Source organism: Larimichthys crocea, chromosome XVII, assembly GCF_000972845.2.
Source record: "Larimichthys crocea isolate SSNF chromosome XVII, L_crocea_2.0, whole genome shotgun sequence".
NCBI classification, from domain to species: Eukaryota; Metazoa; Chordata; class Actinopteri; family Sciaenidae; genus Larimichthys; species Larimichthys crocea.
The window spans coordinates 13,825,058-13,851,026 of NC_040027.1; the positions used below are offsets into that span (position 1 = coordinate 13,825,058).

The 25,969-nt window shown below is 39.3% G+C and overlaps 1 protein-coding gene across 1 annotated transcript in view; it reads right to left on the reverse strand.

Moving 5' to 3' along the window:
* Positions 1-3,530: 3,530 nt before the first annotated feature.
* The window catches only part of gabrg3 (gamma-aminobutyric acid type A receptor subunit gamma3), a 49,343-nt gene continuing 26,904 nt past the window's right edge, over positions 3,531-25,969 (reverse strand). Inside the window, exons 4-9 of the mRNA XM_019273083.2 lie at positions 22,589-22,809; positions 18,581-18,663; positions 14,125-14,262; positions 9,388-9,540; positions 6,881-7,080; positions 3,531-4,847 (exon numbers count right to left, since the gene is read on the reverse strand). Coding sequence (XP_019128628.1) covers positions 4,569-4,847; positions 6,881-7,080; positions 9,388-9,540; positions 14,125-14,262; positions 18,581-18,663; positions 22,589-22,809 — 1,074 coding nt within the window. The 3' untranslated portion in view covers positions 3,531-4,568. The remainder of the gene's footprint in view (positions 4,848-6,880; positions 7,081-9,387; positions 9,541-14,124; positions 14,263-18,580; positions 18,664-22,588; positions 22,810-25,969) is intronic.

Genomic DNA, 25,969 nt, shown 5'->3' on the forward strand with positions numbered 1-25,969 from the left:
GCTTAGAATCAATGGAGTGTTTGCACGCGTTTTTATTGAACTTCGTGTCACCAAAATGGCACTAATACTCCGAATATTCTGTCCATTTAAAGTGACAAAACTTCCCAAATCACAAAAACACACAACTTTCTTAGCGAGGGATTTACATAGCACATTAGTGAGAGACAGATAAGTTTCAAGTCTAAATGTCTGTCCCTCACATGCCCCTTATCTGCATAATCCTGCTGATCCTCGGCACAGATGACACACTGCCCAGAGCTGGTTCACTAGTTCAGTCTGGAGCCGCACACATGCCCATACTGGATTGAGCTCAAGTCCCAGCCTCAATCTCCCTCCCTTTGTTTACCCCCTTCAGCTTTCCCAGAGTCTGGAAAGATAATAGTTGAAAAAAACATGCACTGTGCATTTGGAAAAAATGAAAATAAGACTTCAAATGGCTCGTAAGGAGAGTGGATAATCTGTTGTGTTGGTTTAAAGGCACGTTGAATTCATTTTGTCCTACTCTGTCACCATGCTTAAATGAAGCATCATGAATGTTCTATGTAAACCCCATAATTCAAAAGTAACACCTGCACTCTGACTCCAATTACAGTTTTTAATTCAACCAAATTAGATGACTTATGAGTTCAATCTGGACCTGTGATATGACGAAAGGTTTTAAAGTAGTTCTCGATAAGATCTTCCAGAAAATGTAATATGATGAACTTTCAAATCAGTAGCCACGTTCACAATAACTCTTGACCTCATACATTTGGGTTAAGGGTAAATTCAGACAGGATCAGGCAGTTGTGTGGTGGTGTGTATCTGTTTGTGTTGAACGTAATCGCTGTAAAACAATCACTAAATAATTTATTTTGCTGATTAACCGGCTTTCGCGGCGCTCCCTCACTCTCATTCACTGTGTATGTTGCTCAACCACTGTGGTGTCTCGCTCTCTCTCTCTTAAACCATTGGACACAAACCAAAGGAAACTTCTTCATGTCACTATTTCGCAGCATAAATTGTGAGCCAGACACAGAATTAGAAGCTGGGTACATGAAATAAACAAAGCCAGAACACAACAGGTAGAGTATCAGAGTTTAGTCCATGAATCCACCTGGATAGTCTCAGTTTTAGAGACATTTCAAGAAAATTTGACAGGTTTGAGTGTCTGACTGGCAGCTGCTGAGTAATGTTGGGCTGTTGGGTGTTTTCCCATCCCTGCGGTCTGCACCACTGCAACAAAAAATGAACTACCACCACTAAAATGGATAGAAAACCTGCATTTTTTTGCTGCAGCGCTGGATCCTGTCTGAATGTACCCTAAATGATGCAAGAACTTCCTCACCTAACTGACTCTATTACCTGACACATACAATACAGAGTGAGATAAGCATGAGTTTAGTTAACAGTCTCTACTGACAGAATACAAACTTACAAATGGGTTCATCCCGGTGACTCCGCTGGTGAAGGTCCACCAGGCTGAGATCTCCCGTCCCCTCTATCAGTAAGTTGTCTAAAGAAGGCAAAAGCGCCTCAGAAAAGCTCTTTTTTTTTAACTTTAATTATGTTTTATTCTAACATGGTAATGCAAGAGTTATTGTAAAGTATAGCACCACTCTGAATACCTTATTGCATCGCCCTTCATCTGTCAGCAGAAGGGAGTCAGATCATGGTAACATCTGGGCTCCACAGAGGAATGAATCACCCCAAAACAAACACTGATCATAAATATTATAGAAAACAACAGTTTTGCATTCACATTGTGGCCAACGAAATGTCACGTGTGGCTAGTTAAAGTTTGTTATTATTATTAAGTATGATTACTTGTATGAATGACTACACTGGCAGAGGAAGGACCACAGAGCTGCTGTCGTACTTTGTGTTTGAACAGGTGCACTAACATACGGGGCTGCATCCATTTTCATTCAGCATCTTGTTTGTCTGCAGGCACAGTAGGCGGCACTTTTACGCCAGTGCTGGCTGTGTTTACTGTTCTTCTCCTGTTGGAAATAATGACCCGTTCAGTTTCACGTCTAGCGCATACTGCCACAATGTGAATGCAGCATCAACCTTGGCAACCGCTAAAACACTCCACAACTCAAAAAAAAGCCAACGTGACACACACACACTATATTTCTTTTCCACCGGCGTACTATACTTTATGTGCAGTATTAAAACAATTTTGTTTAAACTTGCCTGGAAAACATAAATTACTGGGCACATATGTGAAATATTTGGCACAAACATAGCAAATATAATAAAAAGAAAACAGCTCAAAAAAGGGATATAAAAAAGTTCCACTTAATTACTGCCCATGGCAAAGACGTAGCCTTTCGCTGAAGTGAGGTCACCATGCTGAGGTTATTATCAGAGGTAAATATGTATTTCTGGTGTTCATCTCAGCTCTGGGCGGGCTACACTAAGGCAATTCAATGGTTGCTAATGCCAAATCTAAACACAGGGAAATCAAATTATGACAAAAAACCCATATTAAAACTATAATTCTATCTCTGAACTTCTTCAGGGTAGCGTTTTAATTGTCTATTGCATGCAAACAAGTGTCAACGGCCAATTTGTGCCTACAGTAATGTACAAATGAAACCCGTTATATTTAATTTGAGCATCCTGTTAGGAAAAGAACTGAAGGGTTTGCTGTTAGTTTAACGGCTCAGAGAAGAAACACATTTCTTTGCCTATTCACTTTATCTGGTGTGTGTGTTAAGAGCTCTGGCAAGAAGTGGCTGCCGTGCAGCACCAATACATGGTGTGAATATGTGTAACATCTAGAAATATAACACTTGCCTTGTATGCATGGCTGCCTTTGTTCCCTGGGTGTTCCATCTCAGAGGGCCTCAATCTGTGATAATGCAGCTGGTAGACATAACAACAAACTTCTGTGTTACATCTACCGTACCGAGGTTTACAACCTCTCAAATCTCCACAGTAATGTTGACGAGGAAAGACAAAAACAATAGAAAGAAGAGTCACATTAGTTTCGAAGGAATCGACAGACATTTTGGGAAATATGCTTAATCACTTTTAGATGAGACGATCGACACCACTCTCACGTCTGTACGCTGAATATGAAGCCAGCAGTCAGTTAGCTTAGATTAGTGATGTGTGATTCTACTCTGTTTTATTAATCTGTTTAATACAATATTACACTATTACACTGACTGACTGTGAGTGTAAGAGTGTAATATTAATATTGATAGACCCTCTCTGCTCAATGAATAACCACATCCTTCAAACTCCGTGCATCCAGTTTGTAGTACATATTGTCTATTCAAAATTAAATTTTTACAGGCTGAGTAATACTTAATAAACACATCTTCATGTTTCCCTTCCAAGCAGCAGTGACCTGTGAAGTGAAGCCAAAAACTGCAGTTCCTCGAATGACCACTTGAGGCTGGCTCCAGGGCAAGTTAGTCTCCATAAGTCCCCATGTTAAAATGTCCAAGCAGAAATAAACATGTTTACAGCCTGGTACAAAAAACAGTTTTGGTCTCTGTAGCTAATTTCCCCATTCATGACAACTGTACTGAGGGTGAATTTTTATAGAACTGACCTGTTTACATTATATTAAGGCTTGAAGTTAATCATAACTATCAATGACACCCCTTTTCTCTTTTCTTTTCTTTTTAGCTTTAGCATAAAGACTGGAAACAGCTACATATTTAGTGTACATGGACGTGGCATCAATCTTCTCATGTAACTCTTGACAAGAAAGCAAATAAATGTATTTCCCAAAATATCAAACTATTCCCTTGAAGGAAATGTATTTAATATGAGTTCGGGTTTGGGCTCACGCTCTGTTAAATAAAATAAATAAATAAAGCCAATAAATCACATAGTATTATTCTTTCTGCTTATGAGGTCAATTCAAATCGTCCTCTTCTCTGGGAACTAATTTATTTATTATACCATATAGAGGTGCAAGCAGGAGGAATGAGCCATGCCTAATGACTGAAAGTCAGTGTGAGGAGATAATAAAGACTTTTTATATGATTGTTACAACAAACGGCTGTTTCATAAACTCAAAACTCTGGATGAAAACAGCCACAATCAGTCAAAGCCAGACTCTTGTATTTTTTTTTATTATTTATAAATCATTATTCCCTGATTATTGTAGCAGATAGTATCTACCCCTCCAGAGGAAGGCACTATGAATGGTTTGAACGTCCTTGGATTTTCATCAACTGGATTTGACTGATGGCTGGTTAATAACATGCCAGTACAATCCCTACAACACAAGTCATCCTCCTGATTGAGAAGTTTGGGGGTAGCAGTGCAAAGCACATTTCCTTCTTTGTCTTCTTTGTCAGTCCATCCTGTCCTCCCTCTGTGTACAGCATATCGAAGTGAATCAGTATTGTGTCGTATTCTCATACCTGAAGTCACAGAGGCAGAAATCTCTGCTTGGTGCTGCAGACACACCCTGTCCTCTCTGTTTATCTCCAGGTGAGTGCTTCAGGTACCACAGCGAAGAGTTTATTTGGTGTTACCTTTCTTATTTATTTTGAATTTCTTCTGTTAAACTGTGCTGTCCTTCTTTTGTGACCAAAAGACCATGCTCCTGCAGTGTGCTAAAGGTAGAGATAACCTACCCAGTAGACGATGTTGAACAGCAAGAAGGAGGTGGGGAAAAAGACGCGCGAGTATGTGTCCAGTTCAAGTAAATCTATGTGGACGCGTCCTTTTCTCCACGCGCCTCCTTTACACTCCTCGAAGCAGCAGAAGAAGCTCTGGCAGTCTTTTCCATCCAGACACTCGTAGACACAAGCCTCCTCAAAGTCCTGCCAGTACATGGAGTTGTTTAAAGCAATGACGGTGTGTGGAGGTCTCACATCCAGGACAGAATAGTTCTGCGAGGAAGAAGAAGAAGCAGTCATACAGACGCACCTGAAGTCTGTTTTCTCATGTATTTTCAGTGAACAAAGCTCGTTGCGAGGGAAGTTTCTACCCTAGCAACTCATATGAGGTTACACAGGGTCAAGTTTATCGAGGTCACTGTAGGGATAGTGTTGCATCTTAGGTTGTTATGGGGACTTCTTCTCCTTGAGATACAAAGCAGCTGTATGTTTGTGTGCGCACCATTCTGATCACTACTATGTTAACTGAGGTCAGAGGACAGGGCTGTGTCACAACAGATAGGTACATGATGGAGAATCCTGCATAAACGGTGCATATACCGTAGTATAGACGAGCCAGAGAGGACAGCTTCTTCAGAATTGAGGTGGCATTATGTCATGACAAGTGTATTGATGAATCCTCCATTCACATTGAACAAAGTTCAATAAACCTTTCAGCATAAGACATCTTGTGCATTTTGTCTCCACTGACTAAACTGACCATTGATGAATAAAACTCTCCACAGCACTTGTCACTGCAAAATCAAACCTTTGCATCTGTGTGTTTTTTTTTGTTTGTTACATGCTGAGATATCCAATTATTATTTTTTTAATAGTTTACTTCTTTTTTTTTAAATGTGTATGATGGAAAAATTTAAGTGTACATTTTGGTGTGACCTCCTGTGGACTTGCACTTGAAGAGTTCACTTTTGTTCATCACTGATGTTTGGAAATATGAAATATGATTCTAGTCTGTTTCATCGACTTGTTCAATACAATATTCCACTCACTTTGTAATTTGTAGTCGCTCTGTTCAGTATTTATTATCATCCATTAATTTCGTTTGGATCACCTACACATAATGCAACTTCGTTAGATCCTTCCTGCTCAATAAATAAATAAATAAATAAATAACCACATCCTTCATGTCTCCAGTTTGTTTGCATATTAAAATTCTTCATTCCTCATTCATCTATTACAGTTTTCACAGCCCAAGTCAAGATAACCCTGATGATGACATCATTTCTCAGAAATAAGAAAGTCCTTTAGAGCTACAGACGACAACATAAGACAGTTTTCACAGGCTGAGTAGAACTCATTATGAATAAAAAAATCTTAATGTGTTCCTTTTTTAAACTGGATCAGCTTTACAGACAAAAAATAATTAAGTTAATCGGAGTTGTTCACTTGACACTTACAAAACTTACTGTTAATACATTTGTGTGTGACCAACTGAAGTTGTTTTTTAATTGAATAAAACACATGCGAAGAACTTTATTTTAGACTATACTATTATCTGTTAGTAATACTACAACTCTTATTTAAGCTACATTTCTAGAAGGTGTGCTGAATGTGTGAACAAAGTATTTTTAGATAATAACCTCCCCAGAGAATTACAGAAATCTCTGACAAACTTTTCTTCCGGAGGTAGAAGGCAGGAGGGCAAAGCTTTTCTTGATGTGTCATCAACAGATAAATCCTGCATGCACGTCAGCCGAATGCAAATGGGAGACCAACTCTGAAACACCTTGGGATTATGTAGTTTGACAGAGATATAACTATACTTTCATTTAAATAGACAATGGCAAAAATCTCACACTGATATCCACAGAGTTTCTGGTGCACTAATGCTCGGGCAGGTATACGCTGCATCTGTTTTATGTTACAAATGAAAGCTACAAACATGAGGTGACCGTCTGCACTCCCTTGTTTCAGCTGTTGACAGAGGGCCCATCTGTCTTGGTAGCTCGTACAGATTGATGCAGTGTCCCTTAAAATAGTAACAGCCTTATCAGAAGAGCTTATAAAGGGCAGCGTCGCATCATCTCAACCCTGAAAGATTTTCTCACGTCCGTCTTGTGATAACAAAACCAAAGCACTATCAGAGAAAAGCTACTTTTGTAAACCCGTACAGGGCATCGGCTCAATCTACATTTCATTATTCGTATCACTTAAGTTCTTTATCATGTGATTTTTTTTTTCTTTTAAAGTAATATTTCTGCAAGAATATGTAATATAAAAAAAACTGATTAAAAGGCCAAACTCACCGATCTTTTAGGTTCCATGCAGCTTGGTCTTCGAGCGCTGTATGAATAGTAATTCAACGTTGCGTACTCCATCAGAGCAGCAAAGACAAAGAGGAAGCAGACGGTGACGAAAAGGTCCATGGCAGTGACATAAGACACTCTGGGTAGTGACATCCTGGCCACACTACTGAGGGTAGTCATAGTGAGCACTGTGGTTATACCTGAAGGACACAGGAAAGGAGGAAAAACACCTTTTAGACTCTGTTCACTGGTAATAATGGACAGACTCAGGGATGAGATGAGAACACTTTAGTTTGTTTTGCTTCAAGGAGGAGAAAGCACCATACATGAAAACTCTGTCCAGGACCAGAGACCAATTATATTGCAGTGCTCCTGTAAAGTTCATGTTGATGAAGATTTCTTTCTAACCTGCCAATACAAACTGTCTAACTGTACCCCATCGTGCTGAGCTCTTTGGATGGGAGTCAAGATCCACAAAGATGGCTCATATCTGTGTCCCGGGATCCTCTGATTTCTGATTCAGCATGTGTCAGGTCCAAGTGTCTGCTCTCCCTCGCAGCCCAAGCTGACAAAAAGCTGTCCAACTTAAACATGACATCATGCATCATGTTTAAAATCTGCTTTGTCATTAAAATTGAAGGAAACTGGAAGACAAAACTCACAATCCTTACTCCTGCAAAAAATATTCCAAAGAGAGAATTTCACACTGAAGAGACTTTGGAGTATACCAACTTCATTTGGCTAACTCAGACTGTTGAATAATGAATTTTGGATGCCTGACTACACATTTTCCATTGGAAACAGGTGAGGAAGGGGTAAGTTCATGGGCAGTACGAACAGGAAGATCGATCAGTGACCGAATGATGAGAAATAAGCTTCCATTGCAGGGTATGGTGAGGAGCCCGGACATCTGAAGGGAGCTTGGAGTAGAGTTGCTGCTCCTTCATGTAGAAAGGAGCAAGCTGAGGATCAGGCATCTGATTAGGGTGGCCTCCTGGGCGCCGTCCACATCCAACTCGGAGCAGACCCACAATCTGCTGGAGGGACTATATAGCCCATCTAGCCTGGCAACACCTCAGGATGCCCCAGGAGGTGTTTGAATGCATTGCTGTGGCCTCTGGACCGACTTAACCTGCTGCCATGGTGACCTGGTCCTGGCTAGGTGGAAGGAAATGGATGGATGAATTTTCTGTAGGTGTGAATTTTTGTCTGTCTCTGTGTGTCAGCCCTGTGATGAACAGGCAACCTGTCCAGAGTGTACCCCACCTATCACCTAGTGCCAGCTGGTATCAGCTCTAGCCCCCCGCAATCCTGATAAGCATAAGAGATTATGAAAGATGATTAGAGCAGCTTAATGATTTCCTGCCTTTCTTTCAGTAATTGTATTTGTGGTAAAAGTAACCATCTTTATCTTAACAGTGTGATTATCTGTTAGAAGCTTTCACGTTTCAGATGTATTGATGTCACTCAGTCTGACAGAGAAAAACCTCCTCGAGCAGATCTGTTTGATTTCATTCTTTGCTCCCTCCCATCTCCTCCTCTATGAGCATTATAGAGATGCCTATAAGAAAGAAAGGGGGAAAAAAAAAACACTGTGCACTGTGACTGTTTCACCGAGGTTCCCATGGTAACAAGCTGGCCCCCATCTATTTCAGGCGGACATCTCACACTTTCTCCTTTAGCCTCTGCTTGCCACAGTGATTACACTTACCTGCCTTCTCCTGATGCTGTGGCACAGATTTAAGAGTTTTTTTTTTTTCTAAACGATAGAACGAACGGCAGCTTTGAAGAGAGGAATGCTCTCAAAAAACATTTGTCTAAAGGATTTTATCTGCACTACCACACCGGCTTGGTTTACCACTGTACTTCTACAATCAGCCTCCAGCTAAGATCAGATGCTTTGAATTTGATTTAAAACACCCTAACTTTGTCTCTTTGAACATACACCGGGTCACTTGTGAGAAAGCATTCGATGTTTCCACTAAGGGTTGAGTGAAAAACACACATTCATTCACATTATTCACTAACATTCCACAAATTCTGTTCAAAAGAGGCAAATGTATTTCCATTTTTGAGGTTTCGGATTGCTGTATGTAATCTTACATTTCTTCTAATTCCTTAATCGAAGGCCTGGGCAAACACAACACCACTCAAAAATGGATAAAATGTGCACAGAGAAACAAAAAATAATGGATGTATTCAATTACCTTCACCAAAATGTTCCATAGGACTGCACAACAACAAAAAGAGAGCATGTGCAAAAAAGAGGGGAAAAAGCATTACAAAACAGAAAAAGCAGATGGAGTGGCAAACAAATATCCATGCAGTATAGATAACAGCATGTAAACACGGCGAATATTCAAAGACAAACATGATTAAAGTGTGCAAATGGAAACCTCTGAAGTCGGACCTTGACATAATGTCTGCATCAGTATTTCCAATTATCTCTAAGATTGTAGCAATGTTCCAGACATAAACAGTTTGTCGCTATCGAACGACCACAGTACCTAAAGCCGTCCTCGCTGGCGTGGCGTCTTTTTTGATCCAAAAGGAGACCCAGGAGAGAACCACGGTGAGGATGCAGGGTATGTAAGTCTGGATGGTGAAGTAGCCCATTCTTCTACTCAAGTCAAAATACACCGTCATCACCACATAGTCACCTGTGTGTAAAAAAAATAAAAAATAAAAAAATCAACACAACTTGACATGAAACTTTACAGACACAAGTGTCCAGGGGTTAAATTGGCTCTGTCATGCAGAGCCTTGCACCACTATCATGAGAGGATGAAGTGGAACTGTCTTTCATTTGAAATATTTAATTAAAATGTGGATTAGTGGCACAGTGGTGCAGTGGATAGCACTGGTTTGTGGGTTCGAACCTCAGCTGGGGCCTTTCTGTGTGGAGTTTGCATGTTCTCCACGGGTCTGCGTGGGTATTTCAGCTTCCTCATACAGTCATGCAGTTAACAGTTTAATTGGTGACTCTAAATTGCCCGTGAGTGTAATTTGGTTGTTTGTGCCCCCGTGATGAACTGGCTACTTGTTCATCGTGTACCGCGCCTCTCGCTCAATGTCAGCTGGGATCGGCTCCAGCATTCCCAACAGTGATCCTGATAAGGATAAGCAGTTAGCAGAATGTTGATTAGCTGGGCATACTGGACAATATGAATGTCCATCTCTCTGTAAATAATAGCCATCAAGCATTCAGCCAAACCACGGTATAAATAATATTTTACATTTGAAATGTATAATTACCAGGCAGCAGAGCCAACGCTACACAGACGAGTGCACTCACGCAAAGATTTTATTGTCATCAGCATCTAAAATGTCTTTAATTTGTGTATTTGAGCAGGTTATCTCACCTTATATTTTATATACAGTTTGTCAAATGACATCACTCAGATCTTAGTAGCTTATGTCACACACATGCACATGGCACCATGAAACCACAAAGCTTCCCCACATTACAAATCCAAATTTAACCTCTGCATACTGGAACAGATATTGGATTAGTGATGATACAAATTAAACAAATTAGGCCTGGAATCTTTAAATGTGTATCCATGTTTGAAGAGCTTGTAACACATTGTGACTACCAATATTTCCTTATACACCCACCTCAGCAACAAGCAACCAACTGTAGTAAGAGCTCATAGTGTCAGTCAGTTCCAGTCCATGCAGTGTCATTGTGAGGCCAGTACGCCTCTTCCCATGTCCTGCTGTTTTCCCCTCCCCTTGTGTTTCTGTCTCTGTGTGTCGCTGAGTGTGGCCTCCAGTTTCCCTCTCACCTGCCAGATCATCTCATCACCTGTTTCTCACTTGCCAATCAAGACCGAATCTATCTCCCAAACTCCGCCAGATCGTTCGGCCTCCCTAGTGATAACTATGCCACGACCAGCTCTAGTGCTAGTCTTGTTGTTATCTTGTGGACAAACTCTTCTTCTGCTCCAGGACAAACCCTCTCTGCCACTCACCTGCCACATCCAGCTTTATCACGTCTTCACACTTTCACTCTGAATATCTGCTACAACCAGCCCTGCACCACCCAAAACACCACCCCATTTAGGGGATCTACCACTCACCTGCACATTTTCCCTCTTAGAGATCAACAATGAACTCAACATGTCTCCATAACCAGATGCTAAACACTTTATAAATCATACTATCATTTATTGTCTGTTCATACACTGTTACTTATATTCAAAGAAAAAATCATATCTTCTTATAACTGTAATGTAGTTTAATTCACTTTAAGTCTCTTAAGTGCCAGTCGTGCTAAATGGAGCCTGGCAGGAGGTTTAAAGTGCAGTACTTGATAAAGTTTAGTGTGTTATAGAGCGTCTTGCTGTAAAGGTTAAACTTCATGAGGTATCTTATATGCAAATGGTGTTTAACGTTTCTAAAAATAAGAGCTGAGTCAGCTCTATGCAGATCACGTACAGCTTCCTCTTAAGGTGGCCTCTTATAGCTGATTTCCCTCTTCAGCTGATATCATTTATTATTACTGGTGGGAAAAAACTGAATTGCATTATAAATCTGTGTTTTATAAAGAGGCTCAAATGACACATTTTAAAGTTAGAATCTTTAAATGTTTAATGTAATCAAATGTCATTATGTAATTATCTCTCCATATTGTAGCTTTCACTGTTTGTGGTGGAGTCCGCCATTACCAATGCTCCACATGAGGGTCTGACAGGACACAATGCATGCATGTATTCCAGCATTTGATTTTTTTTCTCATTGATATCAGCGTCACTGTTCACTCCTGCTACTAATGCTAACAGCTCGATGTGAATGGGCACGGCAGCGAATATTCTGGCTGCATCACAGATGTAGACAAAGACCGTGATCCCACCAGAAGCACCACGTTTCAGAAGCATCCCAGAAGTGGCTTTACGCTCTGTGGAAAACACACAGCTGTTCTACTTTTGACGGACGCTGTGAGTAGCCACAGAAATATGGACATAGAGAATCCAAATTCCAAATAAAACCCTGTGCAAACTTCTGATCACAAAAACAACCAAAAGGATAACAATTCAAATATGTAGCCTACCTCATTCATGGCAGAAACATATTAACCAAGGAAAAAAGACCAAATCTGAGTAAAATCTGGTGGACAAAATGCTTCTGAAACGTTCCTGGTGGGATATGAAGCTGTGTGGAGAACGGACCAAAACAGCGTCTATTGGCCAAGATGTCACAGAGCCGTGAGTGATGGGATCCAGGGGTAATGCCAACATTTCCCACTGCTTCTAGTTCACATTAAAAACATTAAAAACAACTTTACTGTGTCCTGCTATTGTGTGGAAAACTATTTGCACCGTGTGTAGCAGAAAATCAAATCATAGTTTTTAACTGCAGCTATTAATATTGTGTTTTTTATTAACATAATGTGATTCTGTTTGGCTGCTCTACGGACAGATACACAGCTGTTCTTCTGTTGTATTCCATCCAACATAACTGGTCAAGGAGCAGCAACTTAAATCAGAAATATGACAATTTAATAATGTGGAATACAACATTTATTGGTAAATCTCTCAAATGGAGCACGGTGATGTAGTCTTAAGTGAAACAAACAGCTTGCTCAGTGTGACACCTGCACAACAGTTTGCAAAAAAGTTCAGCGCAGTGGTTGGCAACGACAGATGGAGAAGAGGAGAGAGATACGGGAGTTTCTGTGACTTGTACTTTCTGTTTCTTGTGAGCTCAGTGGAGACAAAAAGACGAAATTACATAAGCGGGGATAGGACAGAAAATCTGGCTAATTAATCTGTCGGTTTATCTTGGAATTGACTGGGTGGTCTCAACAGGGACTTTCACTTTTCAGTATGACTTTTCAGTTTTATTTGTTATATAGGTCAACACAGGGTCAACAGTACAATACAATGTGTTGGATAAGAAGAACAGGTCAGCAGCATGACTCGCTGCTATATTTTTAATATACCTCAGCCCAGAATGTATTACAGAAAGAATCTGATTTCTTTCAATGTTTTTGGAACCATTTTGAAAGACCTGGAGACAGAATCGTGGGGGTGTTGTTGACAAATATTGTTGGATTCACTTCTTGTACTGCACCTTTTTTATTTTTGGGGATCTTATGTCTTTGTGTAACTGTAGAGAAGAAGAAGAGATACTTTATTATATCTCCATGGACTGAGCTACTGCCGCCCCCTGATAGAGGTATCAGTGTATGAATACATATAAATGTACTATATAAATGGGACATACTACACTATTTAAATATATGAAAATTGAGGATTGAGAGTAAGTGTATATACAGAGGGACTGCATAAAAGTATCAGTCCTGGTACAGTAACAGCACTCATGGTTGATAATGCATATTTTCCTGTTATGAGCTAAGTCTGATGGCCTCGGGGTTAAAAAACTTAAGCTGGGAAAACACTAAAACTCTTAACATGAGCTAGTCTTATATTTTTCGTTTTGTGTTTTGTTGTGTGATATTTATGTAACAATGTAAGTTTCTTACAAGTTCCTCAAACTAACCTGGCTGGAATTTAATTAAAAAAAACAACAAACTAGCAATAATCTACAGTTTATGTGACAAACACAACTTGTTGCACAATAAATGAATAAAGGAATGGCAATAAACTGAAGGTTATTTCTGCCACTAGAATCAGAAATCAAGTTTATTGCCAAGTATGTTTTCACATACAAGGAATGTGTTGGTATTTTGGTGGATAACAAACATTAAATAAAATAAAAATGTGAAGAAAAATCAAGTACTAGGAGATATAGAATATGAACAATGTACAGACACAGTATGCAGAATATTTCAAGTGTTATGACTGCGGTCATAGACCACCCTGAAGCCTAACAACTCAGCCTTATATACTTCATCTATAGTTATATGTGCATCGATATATTCTTGTAAATAAATCATTTTCCTTATATTCAAACAAATCTTTGTTTATGGCTACTTGGGATATGGGGAAGATGGGGGTCTTCTCTAGGCACCCTTAGACTGGGGCATAACAGCAAGATATTTTTGAAAATGTAGTAATCCAAAAGATGTTAATTAAAAGGTTATTAGAAGGTGTGCAGGAATGCAATGCATCTTACACGTCAATGTAACATGTAGGGACTGGGGTGGAGGGTGGGAGTCTACAAAGCGAGCATCTTATGTGCACTGACGCTAAATATCAACACATTTCCAATGAGCTCATCAGCGTTGTGTTTTAAAATGTTAAACTTGAGAAAGAAACAGTACAACAGACAGATCCTACCTGCTGTAGTCTTTATTATGTCGGTAGTGTTTCTCAGGCCCATAAAATCAAACTGGTAGAGACGCCAGGACTTTTGGTCAGCCGCCTCCACAGAGTTCTTCCTCCACTTGTAAATCATCTCATCTCGTGGGTATCCATCTGCAATTACACAGAGCATGTGTGTGTGTGACCCATAGTGCTATATGGCACATCCTAATGATGGATATCCTGTGCAGACAGACCTAGGGCCACCCAGAGCAACATTTGTCTTGTGCTGGAGGCTGGCTAATGAAAAGACAGTCTGGAATGAAGACAGAGACAGAAGGAAAGTAGATTAAATGAAAGCTTTGGTTCAATAATGTACTGAATCCATCTTGATGTTGGGCCTGACCTTCACATGATGTGCATGGAGCCTGGGAGTGCTTTTACAATCGATCATGTGAGGTTAATGATGGGTTAATGATTGCATTTATGCTTTGGTTTTGCACTAGCCTGAATCTTCTCTGTCTTAAACAGACACATAATCATTTTAAGTAGAAAAGCTAACAAAATTATGATCTTGCCTGATAGCAATTTGATGTAATAGGCTTTCAATTAACAAAAACATTAACTGTGAGGGAAGACGTTGCCCAAACTGCTAATTGTTTTCAAACATGTTTGATGAATGAATTCCATTAACATTTGCCACATTCTCCCATTTGCTATTAATGATGTCATTAAAGATTCAGCAATCGCTACTCAGATTCAAAATGTTTGGAAAATAACAACTCACTGTTGAAAGTGGCTCTTTAATCAAGTAAACTTTTATGAATGGCAACAATGGATTAGCAGAACTCTGTGTGACATTTGCATAAAACATTAGTAATGGGCTCAAAGCACAATTCATGACGCATTTATAAATGAATGACATTTAGGAGGCATAATAGGCATTAGTCTAAGAGGAAGATATGGTGCCTTTCAAAATAAAAGTGCTTTATATGGATACGATCGGATACGTCAGACAAGCTGGTAGCGACGTTGCTGTATGGTTTATAACAAAGGAGTTATCCCTGAAATATCTCTGCTTAGATTTCACTTGTCAGGTATTTGGATAAGCCGGAAATGGAAATCTGGTTATTTTATCCATAAGTGGTTGTTACAGCTGCCACATAAGATACTCAAACTCCTTTGAAAGCAGCTGAAATGAGTGTCCTCCATCAGATTGTTGTGTTTAACCTTAGAGATAGGGTTAGAAGCTCGGAGATCCGGAGATCCGGAGGGAGGGAGCAGTAAAACCTCTGCTTCTTCGCATTGAAAGAAGCCAGCTGAGGTAGTTCAGGCTTCTGATCAGGATCCCTCCTGGGTGCTTTCCTATAAATGTGTGTCAAGCACATCCAACTAGTAGGAGAGCCCAGAACCTGCTTGATGGACTACATTGCTCATTTAGCCTGGGAATGCCTTGGGATCCTCCAAGAGGAGCTGGAATGCATTGATGAGGAGAGGGACGTCTAAATGCCCCGCTAAACCTGCTGCCTCTGCGACCCGACCCTGGATTAGCGGAAGAAAAAGGTTGTTACAGCTGCCACCGAACACTCCTATGTGTAACTCTGCTTGTAGTGTTTATGCGTATGTTAAGGTGTGCGCTCCTGATTGGTTCCAGCTGATGAGGCGTGGCCACATGCGTCATCCCTGCCTGGAAAGCCATCCAATCCATAGGATGTAACTAGGAGTCAACTAAATTACAGCCTGACAGCCATAGCAGCTGGGTTTGTCTTGAGCTTGCCAATGTTCCTCTTGGTATTATTATTATTAATGCATGGCGTTTAATTGTACAGTGATGAATAATTTTACTGTGTATTATCTAAATACTTCCTCCACCAATGATGATCAGAAATCATGATAATACTGATGACAGTCGGCGCTAGAAGTTCAGAAAAATCCAATAAAATAATTTTATCATGATCATACAAAATAAGTATCAATTTAAACTGCAGGAAATTGGGCAGCACACACTAAGAACCTGGAAATGAAACTGTCTGATCGTCCCAAATCATGTGACACTGTGAGTCAGCAGCCTTATGCTACTGAGAATTACAAAGTTTCACTCCATCTGTGCCTCTAACATGCAAGTAGTAAGATAAATAAGGACTATATTGTTCACCTGACAGCAAGTTGAGTTAAAGATAATTTGGTGGCATTATTAGAGGCATCATTAAATATGATCACCAAATTAAAGCTGGCATGTCTATAATTAAAATACTGGGAAAGAACTTTATGACTAAAAGGTATTGTATCGTTATGTTGTTTTATATCTGCTGTAAAACATATAAATAGTTTTTTTTTTTAAGTTGTTAGCAAACAGCTGCCTATTTAAATCCAACAGACACAGTTCATCATAGTACGATTGGTATTTTCGGACACATCTTCTGAATGACACTTGCTAAATATGCATTGATTCAGAATTGTCATTAAATGGTTAAAAAATTGTACTTGTTTTTTTCTCCTAAGTCCTACTGTAAATATTGTTTCTTGTTTAGCAGATAAGCCGACAAGCTTTACCAGATGTAGTATGTTAATTATCTACTGAGTCTATACTCTGTCTTTTTATCTATTCAACAAACTACAATTTGCATTGTGCTGGGTTAATTATTCCAGTCCCCCAGGGACATGATGGCTTTAAAGATAAGCAAATCTGACTTAATCTGAAAACAGAGGCGTAGTCATGGAAACCAGTGTAATGTCTGATGATTTCCTTAGGTAAGGAAATAGGTTTGATGGATCACAGCAGGATGGGTTCACAGACGTGGCAGTGCAGTGAGCAGGTTTTAAGCTCTAATATGCTGTACGTGGTGCGACGTCTTATCATATCAAATCCCTCTGTGATCACGATGATAGATCTCTCTGAGATCCACAGCGGATAATACACCAACCACGGTTTATTTTCAGCACAATGCTCCATCCACCAGAGCATCAGGTTTACCGAATGTCCCGCAAGATGGACTGACGACCCTTTAAATCTCACATCCAATCTCCAAACACAATAAACTTACAGTTTCCATTGTACAGTTTCTGTCGAGTAATTCACCCCACAGTTGATCTGTCATGAAGCAAGCAAACTTGAACCAAAGTACTGTGTATTATACTGTAATAAAGCACATGTGTGATACAAATGTGCTTTATGGAAAGTACTTCTTCTTTATAATGAAGAGACCATGTGCTACTGGTGACTACAGCATGCAGTTTGGTATTTCAGCACACTTAAATACATCTATCATTCAGTTTACTTATTTTTCCTATCGTTCTGTAGACCTCTTTAAGAACTTAGCACCAAGTCTGACTGTTCAAATGTTGCCATAGTTACCTGCAAACCAGCCTGTATGATAGAGGCCAAAGACGTAACATATTGCTTCTCAGTGATGGCTTGCAAAATAATAAATGTTTTCACATATGAGGAGTAATCATGGCACATTTATAAAATAATTTTCTTGGCGATGATAAACTGCGTATAATTATACAATGCATGTTACTAACTTTGCTTCTTCCCCGGAGTTTTTGTCTTTGTATTTGTTTCCACAGATTCTCATGGATCCTTTCCTAGATCAGGGATTGTGGTTGTGCCTGCTGCTGTAGTCCTACTTGACGTCCATTAGGAATACTGTTTATATTTTTTTATCATTATTATTACTTTTAGTCACCATTAAAATTTAAAGTTATCATTATTACTGCAAACTTAACTGAACTAACCAACTCAACTGGTTGCGACAGAAGGTCGCCCATTTGAGTTCTGCTTAAGGTTTCTGTGTCTTAAAAGACGTTTTTTCTTGCCACTGTCAACAAGTGCTTGCTCGTAGTGGGCACTGTTGGGTTTCTGTAAATACCATGAAAAAGTACAGTTGTAAGAATACAGTTTAGACCTGCCCTATATGAGACGTGTCATGAGATAACTTGATTCTCATACTCCGCAAACCAATCAGACACTCAGATCGGTCAAACCCCCAGAGACATCCTGAAATGTCTCTGAAACTGAGACTATCCAGGTGGATTCATGGACTTAAACTCTGATACTCTACCAGTTGTGTTCTGTTTATTTCATGTACCCAGCTTCTAAATCTGAGTCTGACTCGCAATTCACGCTGCAAAATAGTGTCACAAAGAAGTTTAATTTGATTTGTGCCTGATGATTAGCAAGAGAGAGAGAGAGAGAGTAAGAGAGCTTTGGTCGAGAGACATAGAGTAACAATAACAGTGAGTGAGCGCCGGCCTCGATAAAGCTGAATAATCAGGGAAATAAAAAGTTATTTTCTGATTATTTCACAGCAGTTACATTCAGCACGTACAGTATAGACACGCCCACAGCAACCCACCTACGCTCTCCTCAACCACCCCCCCTCCACTGGACAACCCTGCTACGAGTTGACACAATCCCTGATCCTGTATGAATGCATGCTAAGACACGCAAGAAGTAAGTAGGTTGTCACAATATGCAAGGTGTACTCACAGCTGGAGAAGATGAGTGGACAGGAGTGTTCGTCCATTGGGAAGTTGTGCAGCTGCAGCTGGCATTCTGCGTTTATTGTCAGCCTGAAAAGAAAACACAACAGTCTGTTTTGTCTTTTTAGTAGTAAAACTATAAAATTACTTGTGGTGTTCCCCAAGGTTTGATTTTAGATCCTCCTCTTTTTCAGCTTTACATGCTGCCGCTTGGAAACTTCATCAGGAGACACAATATGCTGATATCACACAGCTTTTTTTTTACTGCATTTTAGACATCAAGTTATGGATGTCAGGGAACTTTCAACAACTTTCTCAGTCAGGAGAAAACTGAAGTTTTGGTTATTATTGAAGCTCAGAGAGAGAAACTTAAGCACTGACATTTAAAAAACTTGGCAGTTATCTTTGATACAGATCTTAGTTTTGAACTTCATATTAAAACCATGGAAATACTTTTTCTTTAGATGATAAGCTGTTTTATTATGTGAAGCTCTTTTGTTTGTATAAAAAGTGCTATAAAAATAAAGTCTTGATTGATTTAAATGATATGATTTGAAATCAGATCACATTTTTGCATTTTTCTTGTTCAGACACTCAAAGTATCACATCGATGAAAGCAATTTGCTGTACATTATTTGAAAAAAATGGGTCAATAATGTGAGGATGAATGCATTAGTGCACATTCATTTGATAAAAAAACAACCTCTCAGCCATGAGTGGGGCTGCAATTCTTAACTAGCAGTCATCAACCTACAGTTCAAGGACTATAATCAGTTAGTGTGAGGCCATTTACAGCTCGTTTTTCTACAACTTTCTGCTTGAATTCCCCCACAAGGCCATTTGTAGTCAGTAAATGTTAACCTGTAAGGGTACATTTATAACAGTCATTTAATAGGCTAGTTTTTCAAACCCGGACAGAAAATATGAAAGTCACCAAGCTGACCTTTTATCCAGTTTGCATCTGATTTTTCAAAACACACAATTAGATTTTAGCTTGATGCTGTGTGAAGAAAAGCATATCGGACTTGAAATGATTCGCCATTTACCGATTAGTAAAGTTAAAGATACCCTGTGGAGTTCTTAAACACAAATATTATATAGGTGGACACATAAGCACATGCTCACACACAGATTCCTGTCAAATGTTTTCACTATTTTGTTGATTGAAAAGTAAAATTTGCACAAAACTATGAATACATTTTGAATGTATGTTTTATTTAGTTAGTTTAGTAATTGTATGATTGTATAGTTGTATAATCACAATATTAAATACAATTACAATCCTGTCAGTCCTGACCACATCACTGTGACGGTAAAGCACACACTTATGTGTAATATTGCTTAAATAACTGGCATCTTATCTCATTTGATTGATATCCTAAAATGACTGCATCTGTAGTTCTAGTATAAATACATTTAACATACTGTATGTAATGAAAATATTTGTATCATTATCATATCTAACATTAAACAAAATAGTATTTATGTGATTAATATTCTTAATTAAAAAAAAACTAAGGAGGGACTTCTATTACTTTTATCAGCCTTCAGCGGCTTGTAATTCACAAAACTCATAAGACACAATGACAAGTGACCAATCAGTCTGCACACTCTGTATATCTTGCTTTTCTCACTGCTTTGCCACCATGTACGCATCCACAATGATGATGTATCAGCTACACACATCATCACGCGTAGATTCTGTGGAAATCTGCTTATGATGTAGTTACTGTAAAAGCCAGCTATCCCTTTAGACTAGACAAACCTGAGGAAGTAATTATGCAGCCAATATGTTGTTGACCCTCAATTACAAACCAGTTAAAGAACATTTCTTGTCTCACTGGGAAAAGAGGCTGCAGGAAACATTTAAAGTGCCCCGACCTCTATAAACATGATGAAATAGACTGGCTGGCTTCACACATCGGCTTGAATTATCAAGTTTGAAAATAAGACTGATGCTTTAATAAATACCCAGCACCCATGACTATGTTCAAAGGAAGATAAATTCCAAAATAAAAGAAAGAAGTTATGTTCAAAAGAAGATAAATTGCAAAAAAAGACAAAAAAAGGAAGGAAATTTGTAAATTATGCATGTAATGTCCATGAATGGACACATAAGACAGAAAAAAAAGATCTTTTTAATGTAATTCTGGTATGATCTTTAAACCTCATTAAAGGATGGAAATGGGACAATACCATGCATGTGGGAGACGAGTGGATATCACAAAATGTCATCTCTGTTTACTGAGGCCAAGTCAATGCACAATTAATACCCAATGACATTTCAGTGTCTTTCTCTCATGCCATCAACGGATATTACTCCTCGAAGTTTCCACGCTCCTGAATGCTCAATATCAACAGAAGTGAGTGAGGGAGGATCCAACTGGGCTTTGTTGACTTGACTTAGAAAACTGAGTTACTTATTTGTTCTTTGCAGAAATGTGCGAGCTCCGTGTCGATTGTTAAATCTCCTCAAGTCCAGCACAATGCTTTATAGACTGAACTGAAGAAGCCGGTAAGAAAGTTTTATAGTGCTCGACTAATTCCAACATCCACAGGTACAATACATTCATCTACGGCACAGAAGAGTCCTTAAAGATTGTCGATTAAAAATCTGGCAATGTCTCACAACACAAGGACAGTGTCAAAAAAGATTGAGGACAGTCTATTGATGCTTATTACTGAAGGAGAGGTTTATATTAATGTCGAGTGCTCCAATTACAAGAAGTGCTTCAGGGCACGAGGGTGGCTGCCTTGGTAAATTGGTCTTAAAGCTCAAGCAGGCAATTTGCACTTACAAACAGTAATGACAGGGGCTAATTGCTTTTGTGCTGCTACTTTTGGGGGAATGTTTGCATCACAATTTATTTTGCATAAATTTCTTAGTGAATAAGACTGCTGACGTCTGATGCAGTATAAACTGATTGTTTGATTGATAAACCTCAAAGATTCCCAAGGGTAAGTTTAATTGGTTACACAGCACAGAGAACATGGAGATTCAGGGAGGTAATTGTAGGCTGTTGAGAAATGTTAATACAGCTTTCCAATAAAAGGCATTTGCTAAATAAACCTAGAAGGAACCAACAAGTTTCAAAATTCTCCAAACTAGCCTGTTGCCGTGTCCAACTTCTATTGTATCCTAAAACCTCCATGACATCTTTATAGCACAGTGTTTTTAGAGTCCAACACTACTAAATAAAAATACGGTCAGCTGTACACATGTATTTATTTTGATTATATTACTTATGCTCACAAACTAGTGACTCAACAACTTTGCTACCAGCCAAACATCAAGCAAGGTCAACAACACAAGACATAGCAGCAAGCTCATATTTCTTACTAGTCCAACAGCAAGTCCAGCTCGGCGTCTGTCTTTAAGCCTTTTATTTCACCAAGCTCTCACCAACGACTATAAGTCAGTCCCAGATTTACTCTTGTTAAACAACTTTTTGCTTGCTCCTTCTCTCCTTTTGTCTTTTAGCTCCTTCTGCCAATGTCCTCTTTGGTCTATCCGTCTCCCTGTCAGCATTCCCGTGTATCCTGGGTCTGAAAACCTCCTCTTCTTCCCGGTGCGCCAGTCAGTGTATCATTTAAATGATTTAACATTGTTATTTTATTGGTGGGAATGTTACAGAATGTAGCTCTGAAGGTTTTTAACATCTCATACAAACTGAAAATAACCAAACTAACCAGACTAGGACATGAGACTGGGAAATCTCCAGAGTCCATGCATCAATAAACAACTATTTTCATAACTGATTGTTTCAGCCAAAAAACAACGCCTACTGTTTCCTGGCTCCAACTTCTCAAATGTGAGGATCTGCTGCTTCTCTATGATTTATGCCACAGTGAACTGAATATCAGCATACTCTATCTCACTGTTATAAGTTGTGTATAATCATTTGCTTACAGCTGAAATGTCATTAATCAACAATGAACATCTGCAGAATTTGACTTTGTACTGCATTTCTCTAAAAGTGTCGCTGAGGTTTTACTTGAACTTTTCTGCATTTACCTTAAGGTGTAAAGTATCTTCCCATCGTTCCATATTCTGAGCAGCTGGTTGGGCATTGTAATCCAGTGGGAATCTGCATTCTTGGAGTTCCTGAAGATGGTGTCTGGTAGCCAAATAAGTCCAACCATATTGCTGTTCAAAGTCAGTTTTTTCATTGTGCTGTTGTATCTGAGGCGGCTGTCTGTCCACGTCTGGGCAAAGATGATGTCAATTTGGTATTCCTAAAAGACAGAATCAAAAAGACATTTAAGTGTACATACAGTGTAATCTGTATTTAATCAGGTAAGATCACAAAATCTCTTTTCAAACACGCAGCAACACAGAGCTTTTTAGTATTTGATGCCATTTCATAAAAAAAAACAACCCATACACAAACATCAGTCATGCTGTTCTTTTTTGTCCTGAGCAAAAGAGAGAAAAAAGGAGCACCTTCACCTGCTACTCAAGAGTATCGATTTTCTTTTTAAATGACACTGAATAGAAGGATTATGGGTTTCAGCAACACAACTCTGTATGCCATCTATCATTCATCACTTTCACCAGCAGGAGCATTTATCATTTTACTTGTTCACTGGCCCGTACGTCGAGCACAGACCTCACCTGGCACCTCTTAGTGATTTGCTTAACTCGCAGTTGTGCTGACAGCAGACTCTTTGAGGCTGCAGTGCATCTGCCTGTGGTTTTAAACTCCTGTCAGCACCTCCACAGCAACTCAATTTTCTTTTTCTGGACAGTTGTTTGACACCGAATTAATCATTTTAATTGATGTATGGAGAAATATGTCACAGTTAATGTAATGCACATGCCAAGTTACATCGTGGCTCTGGAGAGACTTGTTTGACCTGTGATATTTGACACTAAATTTATCAAATCACTTATATTGTGCATTCGTCAACTTCATTCCTATGATGAGATTTTGTTACAATCTCATTATGATCAACGCAGCTGGGCAATGATTGACTGTACAAAATGAATCAACTACAAGCCCTATAAGTGGTTTTTGGTGATGTACTGAATGTAAATTGGCCCTTCGAGCTCTTTATCTGAGATCTATAAATATAACAAGAGTGTACAGCTATGCTAGCAGCTATGTGAGGCTGTCTGTGGCTCAGAGACACTAAAACATCCTGCTCTTCTGCAGAAACCTTTGGCTTCTTCATCCAGACTGCTGTCACTTCTGAGGGCAATCCATCCAACTCACCGACTTGCTTTTTCTTACTCCAACAGGGGTTATGTGGCTGAGTGCTCAGCACAGTGGATTCAGGGCAAAAAAAAAAGAAGAAGAAAAAAACAGGAGCAGGAAAGTCAAGAGTCACAACTAGAAGGAGAAGGAATTGCAGAGTCTGGAAAGCTTCAAAAATCAATACATGTACTGGGGGAAAGAATAAGGTCTGAGGCTGAAGAGGAACTGTCATGAAGGCAGATCGCCAGAGTTTCTTATATCTATCAATGGCATTATTTTACACAGCCTAAAGGTCCAGTGTCTAGGATTTAGTGGCACCTAGCGGTGAAGTTGCAGATTGCAACCAAATGAATACTCTTTCATGCCTCACCATCTCCTTCCAAGCATGTAGGAAAATTCATAAATTCACATAAAAAGCAAAAAGCCATATTGAGATCAGTGTTTGGTTCAAGGGTTCATTTTAACAAAAAAACTATTGTTTTCAGGTAATTATACTAATTATTATACTAATGTAAACATATTTATAAACATATGTATATGTTATCTATCTATTAACACAATATATGTTGAGGTTTACAGGGGTTACATGCAGTCACTTCAAGTCTTGTTGTCGCAATAAGTCATTTAACAAGTGACGACTCCGGCCTGTTTTTTGTTTTGTTTGTAGTTTCAAGGCTGTTGTTAGAAATGCATGAAGTCTATATCTGTAAATGGCACTGCCACGGTCTTATTTTTTGTCATGTTGTGTCACGCTGTGTTGTTTACAGGAACAGGGAAAACACACACCCTATAGAGCTGATGTACCCTCAGGCATCGAAGTTTCTGATGATTTTAGCGCCTAAAGGTGTTGACAGTAAAAAGCCAATTTGTGTTGGTCATACCAACTTCCCAGGAGTAAATGTACATTCTCAGCATACATCCATGTGTAGCTGTACTTGATGGAGCCACCTCATCCAGTCAGCTTCAGGGTAAACACACACACATGACGTATGAAAGCAGTGTGTGCCTCATACATTGCCAGTGTGTGTTACCCTGTAGCTGTACTGGAGGTCCTGTCATGCTGGCCTGCCAGTTAACACAGCAGCTACTTCTCTGAAATGATATGTAAAAATATTCTGTTGTGAATCTTAAAACTCTACAAAACTACAGCTGGATTTTCACACACAGCAAAAATTGGCATATATTGTACACACAACTGTAAGTAGAACAGCTTTAATTTTAAAGCAGTGCTGATTAACGATTGCCACATTACTCGTATGTGTAAGATGATATGCTGCTACTTAAATCTACTTATGGGTGATGATGCAAACAGTGTCCATGTTGCAAAAACGAAGGTTAAATATTAATATTAATATTAGCTTGACTACTCCCTACTTTGTAATCTAACTGGTTTGACAACGAGCTCTCTCCAATCTCTCCAGCAACAGTCGAGTTCTCAGAGTCCTCTTTTGCAACAATACGGATAAAGATGTACAATATAATGAAATTAATAACAGTCTGCCCTCCTCCGGCAACCCACACCTTTTCATAGTGCTGCCAGCGCCTGAAATGCATTTGACCTTTTACCCGGTCTCTACACCGGTTTGAATAGCTCACCAATTAGAATGAAGTCTATAATCAAGAGAACCACTGGGTGCTCATGACCTTTAATTGTATGGAGCTCAGGGGATTTTAAATAACTGAACATTATCCAGGATTTAATGACCAGTGGAGGAAAAGTGCCGCAAATCAAATAAACAGAACTAATATGAGCTGAAACAATCACATCTGGAAATAGTAAGCTGCAGATGGAGTGTGAGAGATAAATCTCCAATAACACACACAAAAAAAGCCAGCTTTGTAATCTCTTATATAAATTCACATTAGCAGGAAATTATAACTATGCTGAACGAGTATCGATTTAACTTCCCCTCCCTGCTGCTGGCAGCTGCTTTCAGCCACTACAGCAGGAATCGCTGTGAAGAAAATGGGTCTTTCACCTCAACTGCCCCAGAGAAGCTGCTATATTAAGATTGTTGATTTAAGGGAACTGTATATACTTGCTGTACAGTAGGAACAGACCCCACATTTATTCAAACAGTAGAGAACAAATGATCCCGTGAGACACGCAGGCCTGTCAGGTGCTTAATACTGCATTGAAATACCACCTGTATTCTTAAAGTGAACCTTGTGTTAGTGGCAGGAGACTGCGCCGTGCT